The following is a 15825-nucleotide window of genomic DNA, read 5'->3' on the forward strand; positions in this document are numbered from 1 at the left end:
GGGACAGAGACGACCTGGTATAACTGCAAATTTTGATTTTAATACTGCTGTGCATATCGTTGTAACAATTAAAAGTTGAACTTGAACTTGTTCAAAGACATACACTTTTGAAACATAGTTATGCGTTGCAAGTTTATATAGAACAGAGAGGGCGTGAAATGTGTGAAATTGTGGGGTGAGTGAAAATCTCTACATGTTGGTTTTTCCCTGCAGCTTTTCTTTTTGTTTTAATCTTTATATGTAGAAATATTTCAAATGAGGTCTATGTAGGTCACGCCTACCACTCTTATTATCCACCATATCGGTCTTTGATATGCATTTGATGACATATCTTTTAGTCGTATAGAATTATTCGTTTCTTCTCCTTAATTTCTGATAATATGTGAGCAGTTAGACGCGGTCTAGCGCAGTTGGTAAGAGATTCCGCTGTGGCTACAATCGATCGGAGGTTCGAATCCTAGCGCTCACCGAGCCTTTCATCCCTTCGGGGTTGATAAATTGGTAGCAGACTTGTCTGGGAGGATAAAAACACTGACATGGCACATCGGCTAGCCGCCGCAAGTCATTGTATAGGCCAGGTACACGTTCGTAAACCTCAAACGATTCTGAATTGAAGTGAACGTGGGGCGCATCCCAAGCGAGTTGATGAACGCCAGAAGCTTTAACTTTAACTTTATGGGCTAAAAATTTAGTGTTACCAGCGCGAGGGGCCGCAAAAGCCCGCACAGGTTATCACATTCCCGCTTCGTATATGCTAGCCTTATTTTGCAAATGTGCTAGAAAAAAGATGATTGAGGATGAAGGGAATTTAAAAATCTTAAGACTAATAATAGTACTCCGACATGTCATTAGGAATAAAGAACCTGAATCAGCAAGACAGAAATTTCCTAATGCTTCACAGAAACAATCAAACTTTTATTTATCTAATGCTAAAATGTGCAAGTATTCTTCGAATCGGTTGTTTTGTTTATTTAAAACTAGTCTTAAACCGCGAGAGTACAGTCACAAATTGACAGACCATAGATTGCGATTGGAAACGATTGACTGTTAAATTTGTTTAGGGAAACGTTAGTCAAAGTAGTTATGGATCGTATAAAAGCAAACAGCTGGATTTATCGGGTACAGTTGAAGGAGAAGTACGTTTTTTTTTTTCTGTTTCATATCATATCGTCATCGCTTTATAACATCATTCTAAATTAAAGAGTCATATTTTTATTTCCAGAGGAGTAAAGCTCTACACAGCGTTTGCATCTTTTATTGATAATCACACTATTAAAACAATTTCCACTGATAGGAGAAGAAATGAGGCAATTTTTTTTTTGTTTGAAACTGATGAACATTCACTTGCTTTACGTTTGTTTCACTCATATTCCATTCTATTTCGTTTTATCATTTCAGATTGTCTTGAGAGCCCCGAAACTCGTGATTGCTACAGGACTTCGACCACGTTATCCTAGTATACCGGGAGCGGAGCACGGTAAATGTGATTTCTTTCCTTAACAAAATTCGAATTCTCGGAGTAATCGAGTTCTCGGATTTGTTCTCAATCTTGATTTATTGAATAACCAATCATTTTTTGAATTCTCAAATGTACTCGATGTTTTGTTACTTTATTTTTTTCCGTGAGATATACTTTGTTATTTATTATACCTTCATTATCAGGGCGAAGGTGAACGAATGAATTGTGAGGTGAATTTTGTTTGAGTATGCTCATTGGCTCTAATACGATGACATTCATTTATTTAAATAAGTATTGCTTTTGAGGAATAAGGATTTGCATTGCTGCTAATTTGACCTAGCAGCAATGTAAATCCTTATGCACCAAATCGCCTGTCAGTCTGTGATTTGCAGGTAGTTCTGAACTGCGACGGAGATGAACCTTCATTTTTCTTCCATTAGGTCGAGTCGGAACTTCTCGGAGAAATTGACAATATTTTCATTTATCTTACAATTTTTAAACGATAACTGTGAATCATTTGAAGTATGTCACATTTACATTTTCTATGGTCTTCTGCCAACGTTTAGACAGATTGTAGATGCTCTTGCTCCGGAACGCTGGGAAGTAGTCCTTGAAAAACTGCTCGAATGCCTTTTTGATGTCGTTTTTCGGGTTTGGAAGTCTTGACCATTTAGATGACGTTGGAGATAGGAAAAAAGATGGTAATCTGAGGGAGCCAATTCTGGAGAATATGGTGGGTGTGGTAAAATGGTCCATCCGAACTTCATCAGTTCAGTCTTGGTCGTTTTTACAATGTGCGGCCGAGCGTTGTCGTGCTGAAGGTAGACTTCGAGCTGCCGCGGATGTGCTTTTTCGATATTTGCCTTTAAATTCTTCAGTTGCTCAATGCAGACGTCTGCGGTCACTGCACATCCCTCGGCGAGCAGCTCCCAGTATTCGACGCCGTGTACGCTCCACCACGTGCAGAGCTTCGTCTCCGATGGACTAGTCGCTCGAAGGGAACGCGACCACTTGTAGAGTGTATTTCTAGCGGGGGCGAGCTCCTTGTAAACTTCCTTCAGATGTCTATCGATGTCCGCAGCCAGATAGATAATGAGAGAGTATAGCGTTGCAGAGGTGGAGAGGTGACGGCTTGAAAGTGCGCGGCACATTGGCAGGAAAGGAACTAGTTCGGTGTATTTATTAGTCTGTATTTTGAGGAGCCTTTTATACTCTATCAAACGGTCTCGCGCGTCCATTTTCGCTAATTCTTTGCTGAGTAATGATCTCTGGAATTCATCACTACCACATTGTTCGAGCAGTTGCGACTCAACCTCATAGGAATCAAAATTACTTACGCATTTTTATTTGTCTAGGTCTCACCAACAAATGACAATAAAAAACTGCAAGGTCTTTTCATGCATAATTCGTGCATAAAAAGATCCCTGTCAGCCTGTAATTTACAGGTAGTGCTGGGTGCTGCAGAAATAAGTTCCACGTTTCGAAAAATCGCTGTGAGGTCTCAAAAGCAGATAGACGAGTGCGGTCCGTTCCCTTAGGTAAATACAGTCTACAAAGTAGAGTTTCACTCATTACTATTTCGACGTCGGATTAGCATCGAGGCTTTGTAGTGAAGGCTTTTTTTTTCAAAAATAACGATTCTGTAACAGCGACGCAGAGAGCATTTTGCACGCGTTCAGATTCCATGCTAATGAAAGTGTTCCAGACCGAGGGATAACTTTGCTGTGGGTTCAAAGAGTAAGGGTATTAAGACCTGCACTGAAGAGCAAACCACTGGGAGGTCCCAAAATTAAGAGAACACCCGAAAATATCGCGTTTGCTTGCGCGAGGTGTTTCCGTTGCAAGCACACTCACTTGATTTAGGTTCCTGTGAATTTTTTGATGAAAACCTTAAGGCTGAGGTTTTCAAACATCATCCTCGGTCCGTGGACCAACTAAAAAAGTCCATTCAAGAAGGAATTGGAGGGATTTCGCGTTTCACACTAGCGAAAGAGAAACTTCTAGTGACGACTCCAAATGTGTATCAGCCGTGAAAACCATCATTTGGACTATGTATTTTGATACTTGAGGTTGAAAAATGATTAGACGTAGATTCGGAAAATGAAGAAGTAAAGTTTTCAGTGATATCTCGAACCATTTTTTCAATTCTTCACTATAATGTGAGAGTTTCTGCAGCTGCCTATATGTAATGTGAGCAACCACTGATCCACGTTGTTTGAAATGTAATATTTGCATCCTGGCACGCACATGATTTTTTGCTGCCTGTTTCCAATCGTTTGAAACATGGTCTCAACATATCAAACATTTCGTAGCCATGCGAGGCTGGGGTTTTGTTCTACTTCATATGAAAAGGATAGTTATTCTTGTGTGAGGCTAGCGCTTACCTATTGACACCTTGGATCAGTGGTCGCTTGACATCTGCAACATGTCTGATAACGTTTTTCTGTGTTGTGCCCATGTTTAACGACATTTCGCTTGCCAACCTAATCTACTGCTCCAGGCCAGTTCAAGGATTTTTCTTTGGCGGAGTTGCGAAGTGTTTTTCAATGAAAAAGGTGTATGAGAAAGAAGAAACTTAAAGAAACCAAGAAATAATTCGGAATTGAAGAGAGTGCGTGTTTCTTTAAAAAAAAATGCGTAGAGATCGCCCTGCACTTTTTTGAAGCGAAATGATAACGTTTAAATGAAACACAAAGAAAGTAACACTCTTTTGTTAAACTTTTTCGTTTTTTTTTTCGAGTATTTTAAAGACAGCGTTCTTGCGATGTTGCACTTCTATAACAGACTTCACAGAGCGCTATGCTAGTACCAAAACACTTCTTCAATACAGAACAAAAGAAAGCCAATTTAGTATTAATATGTCACTTTCTTCTACTCTATTGCTTGTAGGTACATTAATTATAACCAAACATCTTGAACTAATTGCGTGTGAACTGTTTGAAGGAGAGGAAAAATCCAGACACTTTATCTTTAACATATTTTTGAAGGAAAGGGATTAATTTTTTGTTTTCTCTCCGTACATTTTCGTGTACTTCTTTCAGCCTACCCTAGCTGAATCAGGTATTGGAAATACAGAGTTGTTGAGGCATGGTTTTGTTATTTTTATGCCACGTGGAGGGTATTCTTTTTTGACACATTTCACTTAGTTGAAATAATTGGCTCCCATCTAGATGCATCAGATTGATGATTGCCAACTTCTGGAAAAGCTGTACTTCTGTTTTAGGAATCACTTCTGATGATTTGTTTTGGTCACCGAAACCTCCAGGGAAGACTTTGGTGGTTGGTGGCAGTTACGTGGCTCTCGAAATTGCTGGTCTGTTGGCGGATCTAGGTCTACCTGTGGATCTGCTTACCAGGTCACGACCACTGAAGTCATTCGATCAGGTCAATTCAGCAGAACATTTACTTATACATTTCTCAGTTGCGCATATCTAGGTACTCAAAGTCGTTTTCTCTAAGCGTCAAGCTTGACCCGTTCTCAAATTGAAGAGTGGCTATTCAAAAGTTTGAAAAAGGGAGGGGGTTGCAAAGGAAAGGATCCTAAGATAATGTGCGGTAGGCGGTAGTGAATGTAGGATAGCATGATAACGAGGACTATGATAACCTGTGAAAATATTACGTAGTATTAAATAGTTGCATACATTATAAACATAAACATTAAAATATTGCAATAAATAATGTCAAATGATTACATAAATTACAAAATATTACATTTAGTTTCAGACATAGGAGAATATGGAAACATCAATATTTTGTTTTGAAAATGTATGTGTTGACAATGTAACAATGAACCACGCAGGTTCTACATCCCGCTAAGGGAAATTTTTGCAGAAAGGGTAGAAAATTCTCCTAAAAGATGAAAAATTCAATTACAAGTAGCTTTCATCAGTTCAGAAGGGGATTTAATGCAATTTAATGACCAAAAAGCTCAGATTCTGTGCACATTGTTAAGCCTGGAAGATCGCGAATAACTTCGTAATAAGAGGACCAAGAGAAATATTTCAGTTAGTTTTTTTAGAGAAGAAAGTATGCGCTACAAAACAGTCACGTCGCTGCTTTTTCCCGCTTCTTAGTCTTTTTGGAATCTAGAAGGGACAAAAGTGAAATTTTTCGACTTTTTTATCTTTACGATGCATATGCTGAAAACTTTATCTTTGACCCTCCAAAAGATCTACGATTTCAAAGTTAAAGTTTTTAGTTCTAGTTTCTAGTTTTCTCTGGAAGTACGTATCCTACCTCGTGGAAACCACTCAGCAGAAATCTTCGGAATGTAGATGTAAACTGCGGAGATGTGCAATCCTTTTGTCTGAGGACTAATCACACTGCAAGATTTGAAATTACGCACGAAAGTGGTAGTATAAATGACATTGAGTATTGGCTCTTCTTTTGATTTTAAAACTTTGTGAATGTTTTGTGATTTATTATAGCAATGTTCATGTTGAATTTTGAGCAATTAGTTGTGCGAAATGGTATCCTTCGATAAGATGCATCATTCTTACTTTTGTTGTCTGTAGACTATTTGTGAACGTTGGTAAAATATATGTACTACAGTAGCTTTTGCAAAGTTAGTAGTTTAGGACTGTGTAAAACTCGTGACGGGGAACCTGAAACGACATGGCGTCAATATTATCTATGAGAAAGAAGTGCGAAAGGTCGAGTTGGATGGTGAAAAAAAGAAGGTTGGCCGTTTATTATTTAAAATGGCTTATGCATTGGCTTCCTATATCACGGCAGAATATCGAGAGAAGGCGTGGAATTATACCCGAAACATTTGGACGTTAGGCTACCTCAGGTAGGGCAATTGAAGGCAACATTCGGGGGAATTTTCGACGTTGGAATCCTTCTATCAAGAGGTGCGAGGGGGAGGGTAATTTCAAGGTTTCAAAGTTATAAAGATTCACATTTCCTTCTTCACAAATATAGGAATATGAGGCATCTGGATATTCAGGGCCATCAGTGTTTGCAAGGTCTGCTAAATTTCTTCCGACAAAATCTCTTCACAAAGTGAAGAAAATTTTCCGCAAACCCTGGGTTTAAGCAAGCTCATTGCTGTTGGTGGAGAAATTTTAACCTCAAAAATTTCCCCAAACACTCATTATGAAGCAATAGGTGAGGCAAAGAGCCCGTCTAGCCGTAACGAGCCCCTACATCCACTGAACTGGAGGAACGGTACGAACTGAGCAATCCAATTGTTTTTCCATTTATCAATTCTCTGCAGTCTTACAACTCTCCTCCACATGCATGCAGCCGTAAGGAAGCCATATTTTTGCAAGATTACGAATGTAGTACACTACAAAGTCCTATGAAATTTTAGAACATCGAAGTTTTATGTTAGAGTGGAAGTTATGCATTGAAGCTAATTTCTAAAATGAAAAGAATGGAAAGTTAAAGGATTGCTTTTGTTTGTAAGGAACTAAGCTTATATACCTGATTTATCTCATCTACAACTTGTTGGCGAGAAAATAAGAACGGAACTTCGAAGTGTTTTGTGGTGACTGCACAATTGAAGGCTAGAAATTATCCTACTGCCAACCAAGCCTTTCATCTTTCTGACATCCGGGTCGATAAATTGGTACTCTACTATCCTTCTAGACTAGTTTGGAAGGATAAAAACACTAACTTGACTCATCGGCTCACCCTAGCAAGGCATGGCAAAGCTTCGTATGCGTTCAGTATGTGTTCATAAACTTCAAGCGATCCTAAATTCAAGCAGTGCGAGGCACGTCCCTATAGGGATTGATCAACGCCGTACATTTTATCCTTTACTTTATCTACTTTGTGTTCCAAAAGAAATCAATAAAACTCACTGCGTTCTCGTCGCAACAGCGGATTGTGGCTTTGCTTTCTTAGGTTGGATGGCGTAACTCCTACAACGACTGGTTCGAAACTTGCACATGCCATCTCCATCATATCATCTATTAGCGAACTTAAAGGTTTTTTGTGAAGTGGGTGTTTGTTTCCATTCCATGGAGGATTTGGTTCAAATCCATGGCTGTGCGAAACCACATATGATTAAGAGTGTTATATAGAATGGATAGATCAAATACCGAAGGAATAGTAGCTCATTAGTGTCAGGCTTTCCGATGCGAAGTTGCGAAATTCAGAAAAAAGCGCACACTCGGACCCATGTTTATTTGTTTCAGCCAGTTATCTAACTCTGAACAGCGCGATACTTTTCGAATATAAAGTCCTACGAAGTCGTGCTGCGCGCACACAGTCGCGAAGAATTTAATGACGATTTAATGATGATTTAATGACGAATTTCGATTTATAGCGACCGAAACGGTCTCATCCGGGTACAACGCTACAGATACACAAGACCCAAAGTGGGCCGAGATCATTCTGCAAATGTTCTCTTGCCACATAGTGGAAAAATTTTCGAGAGAAGTTAAGGACGGCGAGTCATACAAAGTGGGTGAGTGTCTTAATCGCCTTGAAACAGTAATCACACGATTCGAGTACATCACGCAACGACTTGAGCCACGCGGCAATAACGGTAGAAGGAGCAACCATCTCCACACAAATTTCGTTTTCTGAACACCGATCTGGGATGTGCTTTCTTCGGGTGTGGGAATCACAAAAGTATGGGTGCCGCCTTGTGTATTAAAAAGAACGTCGTAAAATAGTTGTAACCAGTAATAATTCCGGATCTTGGACATTACCAGGCATCAGACATAAGGTGGATCACAGAGATCTTTTTTGTATTTGATCAAATTCAGATGAAAATCCAGGCATCACAAGGGAGAGAATTCTAGTTTTCGAAGCAAGAGAAGTAAGCCAACGGTCACCAAGGGTTTCCTTCTGTCTGCTTGATGGAAATATAGATGTTCAGTTTTTGAAAGAAAACATTTACTTTGCCAATAGCCAGATAAGAGGAGTGCATTAGAGCCCGCAAATCTTTGTGGGAATCGACTTCTACACCGCCCTCGTTTCGGAAAACACACCACCACTCCATATGATCACGGGCTTGAGAATAGCAGAGACCGTTTTCGAATTTACAGCATACGGTCGCGGTAACACTGACTCACAGATGAGGAAGTGTGAGGTAAACCTGAGTTCATGCAACACAATTGCTGCGAATGAAATGACCGTGTCGGAAATGATCAAAAGTATGTTCGAGTTTGAAGGCTTAGGAATATCCACAAAAGAATGCATAGATGAGGAAGAAACGCTCAAATATTTCTCTAAATGCGCAAAATGTAGACTTTGGTGAGAAGTATGTTACTGCCCCATTTCCAATGAAAGAAAATATCGAAGACTGACCGACAACCGTAAACTGGCTCTGAAAAGACAAATCAAACTCTTGAACAGATTTTCAAAACCCAGAAAATGGTGCGTGAAAATTCTTGAGCAGTACCTGAACGATGACAACATTGAGGAAATCACAGAACCTGTACAAGATTCGGTTGAAACATAATACATGCCTCATTCAGGTAGCTGGAAGAAACTTAGACCTACTCTGCTCGTTTTCGATGCCTGCAAAGAGGTCGCTTGTTCCTGGACGAAGTGTTTCATACATGAGCCCCTTCTTGAAGGAAGTCCACGACATCCTAGTTGCAAATCGTGAAATGCCCATAATTTTCATTGCGGACATAGAAGCCGCCTTCACCCAGATTCGTATTCAAGAATCCCACCATATTCTATGCAGATTGCTCTGGATTCGAGACCACGGTAAACCTTTCTTCCATGGGTGCGTGTAAAGAGGGTCCCCCCGTATTTTCGAGTATGCTCCGATCATGCTTCGGCAGAGCAATTAGCGATGGTGCATGTCCTAAAGAAACTCACCTTCGTTGCTACCTAAATAGCTGACTCTGCTTACCTGCCGCTAATCATACACTGCACCACCGACTAGGATATAATTTACGAGCCACTAAATTGTTTTGGAGAATCAGACACATCTACTAGAACTTTGTGATGTGAGGTGAACTTGTAACCGTACCAGAAGCAGGAGAAATCCTCCAGTGAAAAATGAGAGGAGCATATATCTAATAGCTTCAGACTACGTATATGGAAATTTTTATCAAAAGCGGAGTATTCCAGCTTTCAAGAGTGCCGGGAAATAGGATTATCATTATCCTGTAACTCCCAGGTTTTTTTGTTGCCTAATTCATTTCCGGCTAGAAGGACCTTCTGAATTCTCGAAAGAAAAAAGTTCATTTGATGGGATTTCTATACCTCCTGAAGATATTGTCTAGACAAAACTCGCTCCCGATCTTCTTATTAGAACACCGTACAAAATGACATGTACTTTTGGCTGCATTGTTCTTTAACTTATTCGATAATTTCGACAACTCACACCACTCATCTTTCAGTTGTCCTCACATATTTCCTTATAACAGCGTAGTTCTTTGCGTCTAGCGCTCAGAAAAGTATAACCACTGGACACGTAATTTCTCGAAGACATTTACGGAGAATCCGCCACGATCCTATTTACCGTTCCTCCTCTTCGACAGCAATTTGCTTGAAAATAGGTAGAAACGAGTGTCATTTGGCACGAAGACGTCTTCTGGTATTCTGTACATGGTGATCTCATAGAAAAATCGAAACCCATTTAGCAAATTAAATTCAGAAAGATTTGTACGTTGATAATGTACTTATGATAGCAACCGCTTCAAAAGAATTAATCGAGAAATATAGGAAATCAAACGAACTGTTTCCTGTTACAGCGCTGAACCTTAGAGTCTTAGTCAGCAGTTGTGATCTTGGCAACTCGCAAGTTGTCAAAAGTGATCAGGCCCCGTGGGAACAAATGAATTTGCTTGGCGTAGATTACAACCCTGTCTCCGACATATTCTCTTTTGAAATAGATTTCCGTTCTCACCCTACGACAAAAGGGGTTTAATTGTGCTAACATTATTCTGTCTACGATCCCATTGGCTTCAGCCCCGTTTTATCCAAGCAAAAACATGTGCTGCGCATCATGTTTAAGAGACTTGAATGGAGTTCTACAGTTGATTCTGAACTCATTGATCGTTGGCAAGCCGGTACTCGAAAGATAGCATCCAACTTCCTCAACTACTTATGAAAACAAGGGCGGCAATTAAGCACAGTACGTCTTGGATACTTGCGGATCCAGGTAACCAAGCAGTAGCTGTCTTTACTCACAATGGACAGCGAAGTCTCAACCCTCGCTAGCGGCAAAACGCCAAAAAAGCATGTCCTCTATACCTGGGCTGAAACTACTTGCAATTCTGCTTGCTCCACGATTAGGAGAATCAAGCTCATCGGCGCTACGTAAAAACGTGCGAGCATAAGCGTTGTAAGTGGAAGACTTATTGGGTTGAGCTGGATTCGCACCTCTTGGAAACTTGTTCTCTCCATCACGAGTTAGCGCGATCGACTACGAACAATATTGAACAGATTTACAGCAGTAGGACCCTAAATTCACCTTTTTCATTTTCTAGGACAACAAAACCCGGCCTATCATGACACTTGTGGTGTCACAGGAACACAGCTCAAAAGTAACAACTGGGTCAGTGGCTCTTGGCGGCTACTCGACGACAGTTTAAGACAACTGCCTACAAACAGAGATTCAATTGAAACCTTCTCAACCGAACCAGTGGAAGAAAGGAACGTCGAAACACCACCTGAAGTTTTCCAAGAAGCACAAGAAGCTGAAGCTTACGCGTTTTTCAGTTAAAACGGTACAGCAGCCTCTCAAAAGCCTTGCGTATACTTGTACTCGTCGGAATGTTCGTCTACATACTAGCTGAAGGCGTGAACCAAAGGCAACAACATTTCTCTAAACACCATCCCGAAATTTACTCCCGGTATGCAGATTACTGCCAACGGTATGAATAATGTAGAGGACTTTCTTTTGAAACCTATCCACGACATATGTGACTGCTCTTCGGTAAACTATTTCAGAACAATGGGCACTGCGGAAACAATCATTTGCTTAAATTAGAACGCCAACTATTCTGGCTATCGCGACGATCGTGGTCGCTGCGACAAATCCTAAAAACTGCATAAAAAAAATCTGTCGCTGTGCGCAAAGCCTTCCATTCGGCGCACCTCCAATGGCGCTGTTGCCATCTGTTTGACACAGTTCGATGCGCAAAGCCTTTCAAGGGCCATTTGCTCTCAAGGTTAACAGGATAGCGCGCGTATCCTATATACCTGCTTAAAGGCGTCACCCCACGCGTTCCGGGGTTGCTCGTTTAAACTGATACAGGACGAGATGAACGGAATCACCCTCTTCTCCACAATCTGCGACTCCGTTTAGGCATTATCGTCTTGAAACTCGCACCACCCCAGATTCGTGGAGTGGTGCCTTTAGGCATCCGCGCAGTCCTTCCAGACTTGTTGAAAATTTATCAGCAGAGAGATTCCAAAGATGAGCAAAAATAATGCGCGTTTTTCGTTGTCTTATCTTCACGACAAATTTTTCCGGTTACACCCATCATTAATATAAGAAGCCGTATAAGGTTTTGTAGCGCATTCTGTTGTGGTTATTAGTGCTGAAGTGATTTTGTACGAGAATCGGTATTTGGTCAGTACCAAGACTTAGAAGATAATATGTCCAGGCAAGATTTTCACCAAATCTACCTCTGGGTTTAAGCTGAGCAAGTCTGCAGCGGAGGCAGCTCGGAATATCAACGCTATTTGGGGTGAGGGAAGCACCACCGAATCCACGGTACGATGTTGGTTCTAAAGGTTTCGTTGTGGCGATCTGAACATCGAAAGTAAAGGAGGTTGCGACCGCCCTTCTGAAAATGGCGACCAATTGCTGAAGGCAATTATCGAAGATCATCCGCTTAAAACAACACGAAAGGTTGTCTAAGAACTAGTGGTTGACCATCCAACAGTTGTTCGCCATTTGGGAAAAAAATTGGAATGGTGAAAATTTGAACAAGTGGACGAGTGAAAATGAACTGATCGAGTCTCGAAGAAGGAGCCGTTTTGAGATCTGCTCGACTAGTTGCGCAACAAGAATGAACATGTGGACAGTTGCCTTAGAGGATGAGATCTTCCAAAACTAAGGCGATGCCGAAAACTACTTCCAGAAGTTCGCGGACTTCAAAAGTTTGGACTTTGTGCAACGAAAATGAGCAAACTTGTAACTCGCAGGTAAAGATGCATGGACTGTAATGGTTCTTATTGATGAAGTTGATTTTCATGCGAGTTATAGAGTTTCAAGCTGAATGTTTGAAAACACGCATTATTTTTGCGCCAACTTAGTCACCCGAATTGAAGCAATAATCAACACGAGGCCTCTCACGGCGATCAGTACTACTAAGATGGTAGCTATTCCTTTGCGCTACGTCGACTGTCTCCGAGGAAACACAAGCTTTTCACTGCTGATCCTAAACGCAGAGCAGGAAAAAGATCATGACTCAGCATTTGATTCAGAATATACACAACGTTTCTGAACCCAAAGAGGAATGGGATGAAGAAGCATGAAGAATGGAGTATCTCACGATGGTAAGAGACATTCACAAAGTTGCCGACATAACGCACGTCAGTTCCCAGTAGGTGAACTTGTTCTCATCAAACTCAAATTCATCCCAGGGTGAAGTTGGTTAATGGGGAAAATTGCGGAACTAATATACAGCTCAGGTTCCCTCAGCGAAAATCAATCTTCGGCATGAAAATACTCCCATTCAGCATCCCATTACAAAACTATGTCCTCTCTCGAAATCAATATCATCAAATAAAAGTCAAATAAGATTAACAAATTCAAAAGATGATGAGACAGAGGAATTCTCTGCTAAAAACGGAAAATCAGAACTATCAAACTCTTGTCCATAGCGAAATGAACTAAGACTTACGTGCAGAGCAAAAACAAAAGCATACGATGCCATCTGCAAGCTGCAACAAAATAACGACGACGATGAATGTGACGAATTAACAGCGAAACCAATTAAAAACTTCGACCTTCAATGAACCTCTGCATAGTTGGATGTCTTATTGATTTTGGTGTATGTTGTACACAAGGTTATTAGATATTTTTATTGGCTAACATTTCGTCAGAATCGCCTTCTTCAGAGCTTGAAATGGGCAATCCAATTCACAAATTAAACGGCCAGACCTCTCCACAAATAAACTGATAAATTCCATGCCTACTTTTTCAATCACCAACTTAGCGATAACACTGATTGCTCACCTTGGATGGGAGACCCTTAGCACGTACCGCTGACTGATCGATCACGAGAGCGAATGGTTTGAATGTCTCATTCAGATCAGAAGAACCATCCGAGATATGGTGCGAGTTTATCGAAAGACATTTGCCCTTGCGGCTCATTTTAGGGTTTTTAGTTTGGATACAAAATGCCTTCAGCGATTTTCGAGCCAACGTTTTAGATTCGAAGATTGGACCCTAATTTCATCATTCGGCTTCGTCGTGTTTTTATGTTCTATGGGTATTCTATGTGTAAAAATCTTAACGACAGGGAAAGAAACCAAAGATCACTCAGAGAAAGTCTGTCGATACCTTTCCCATGCGTGTTCTTTAAACAAAAAAACAAACTAATCCAGGTGTAGATGCGAAATTCCGTCTCCTTGCAAACGATGTATACGAAACGGTAGCTCGATTTCGTGAGGAGAAAGGATAAAGGATAAAGTGTCTGGCGTTAATCAGTCCGCTTGGGATGCGCCCCCACGTTCATTCCAATTCAGAATCGTTTGAGGCTTACGAACGTGTAACTGGCACATACAACGACTTGCGGTGGCTAGCCGATGTATCCAGTCAGTGTTTTTATCCTCCCCGGCAAGTCTGGTACCAATTTATCGACCCCGGAGGAATGAAGAGCTTGGTGCACTAGGGCGGATTCGAACCTCGGATCGATCGCGAAGGAAGCGGCACCTCTAACCACCCCACCACACCCTCTTGTGAGGACAAAACTAAGTTTAATATTTCCCTTGCACAAACACAAGGGATTAAGAAAGTTCCAGAGTTGATTAACTTTAAACAAAAAAGGTTATCCACAACTGATAAAGGAAGGGAGTTTGTGGTCATTCCGCACCAGCTGAATATTGCAATGACAGATAGACACTTGCAGGATGCTTCTTTATATCGTTTTTCCTCAGATAGTGGGTTCGTGAAGAAGTTCCGCTGTATAAAAGACTAATGGGTTAAGATAGCAAAATCCACTGAGTCTCCTACCTCTTCCATTGCTCGCCTTAAAGGCATCACTCCACGAATCCGGGGAGGTGCGGGTTTCAGGTGGGTTATGCCTATACGGAGTCGTAGATTATGGAGGGAAGGGTGATTCCGTCCATTTCTTCTTAATTGCCGTAAAAAACGACTCGGAAGATGCGGCTTCGAGCGTTCGGGCGCGCTATTTTGCACAATGAGTTCGATTGGAGCGCGCCAGCCTTGTGCACGTGCCGCATCTTCCGGGCCGTTTTTTACGGCATTTAGGAGAAAATGGACGGAATCACCCTCCACCCCAGATTCTTGGGGTGATGCCTTTAAGATTGATCTGCCGATCTGTTCACCGCTCTATCTCCTTATCGAGGCGTACAAGCTCCAGTCTAACAGCAACTGACCCTGCTACATTCAAAGTGAAAAGTATAATTAGTGGTGTAGGAGCTCCTACGGATAGGATAAGATGGTTCCAGAATCGTAAGCCCAGTAATAAGAAAATTTATAAATATTTATGTTTTTCTATCTGCACATCCATTTCAAATGAAGAAAGCTGTGATTAACATGTCCCGCACGGCAACAAACGTTTGTAGTGGACATGAGGAGAGAAAGGAATCGTTGACTTTGGCTTGCGAAATTGCAGTTTCTAATGGTTATGAAATCCGAACGTCTGAAACAAGACGATAGATAGTGAACGACCACGGCAATTGGAAACCACAACACAGTTAAGATACCTCTCTGCTTTCCTTATATCTGCGATGAAATGAGAATTGACATTAGGCGGTGTGAGTTTATCTAAGTCTGCTCTCCTGTGATTGACACAGAAGAGCAGACTTAGATAAACTCTGTTTCGGTCGTCGAAATACCACCGAATGATATGGTACTTGCCATGTAGCTGACATGCCGTCGCTGTTGGGCTTAGATTGGATCGCCCAACACGAGCCACTCTTTCGTCACATGACAAAAGGCTCCATCTGCAACATTTCTTCAAGTACGCTCAGCACCTTGAATTCTTCTCTCGCAACGCACCTGAGGAAGAAGATTCAAGCAGTTTTCGCTCCTGGACTGGAATGTTGTACCAAGTCAAAGGCTAAAGTTGCTCTGAAGCCCGACTCCAAGCCTGTTTTTCTCATGGTTCGCTCGGTGCCCTATGTTGCTATGCCGAAGATTTCAACCGAAATCGGTCGACTTGTGTCTATACACATGCTGGAGCCCATTGATCACTCAGAATGAGCAGCACCCATCGTCGTCGTTCAGAAGAAAAGTGGATCGATCCGCC

At 41.3% G+C, this 15825-nt stretch overlaps 2 protein-coding genes across 3 annotated transcripts in view; both read left to right on the forward strand.

Annotated features, from left to right (window-relative positions):
- Positions 1 to 15825, forward strand: part of RB195_010317 (uncharacterized protein) — a gene marked incomplete at both ends in the record, with an annotated part of 32499 nt that overhangs the window by 8137 nt on the left and 8537 nt on the right. Inside the window, 7 exons of one of the 2 annotated variants that reach the window (XM_064191260.1) lie at positions 1062 to 1136; positions 1223 to 1307; positions 1399 to 1477; positions 2905 to 2997; positions 4683 to 4843; positions 6037 to 6138; positions 6678 to 6773. In XM_064191260.1, coding sequence (XP_064048844.1) covers positions 1062 to 1136; positions 1223 to 1307; positions 1399 to 1477; positions 2905 to 2997; positions 4683 to 4843; positions 6037 to 6138; positions 6678 to 6773 — 691 coding nt within the window. Of the gene's footprint in view, positions 1 to 1061; positions 1137 to 1222; positions 1308 to 1398; positions 1478 to 2904; positions 2998 to 4682; positions 4844 to 6036; positions 6139 to 6677; positions 6774 to 15825 lie in introns of those variants that run through there. The other variant, XM_064191262.1, reaches the window with a different exon arrangement.
- RB195_010318 (uncharacterized protein) lies at positions 15447 to 15779 on the forward strand (the record flags this gene model as incomplete). The annotated part of the gene is made up of 1 exon (XM_064191263.1): positions 15447 to 15779. One exon carries the CDS (start codon positions 15447 to 15449, stop codon positions 15777 to 15779), a length of 333 nt encoding a protein of 110 aa, XP_064048845.1.

The sequence above is a fragment of the Necator americanus genome, chromosome III (assembly GCF_031761385.1).
Source record: "Necator americanus strain Aroian chromosome III, whole genome shotgun sequence".
Taxonomy (NCBI): domain Eukaryota; kingdom Metazoa; phylum Nematoda; class Chromadorea; order Rhabditida; family Ancylostomatidae; genus Necator; species Necator americanus.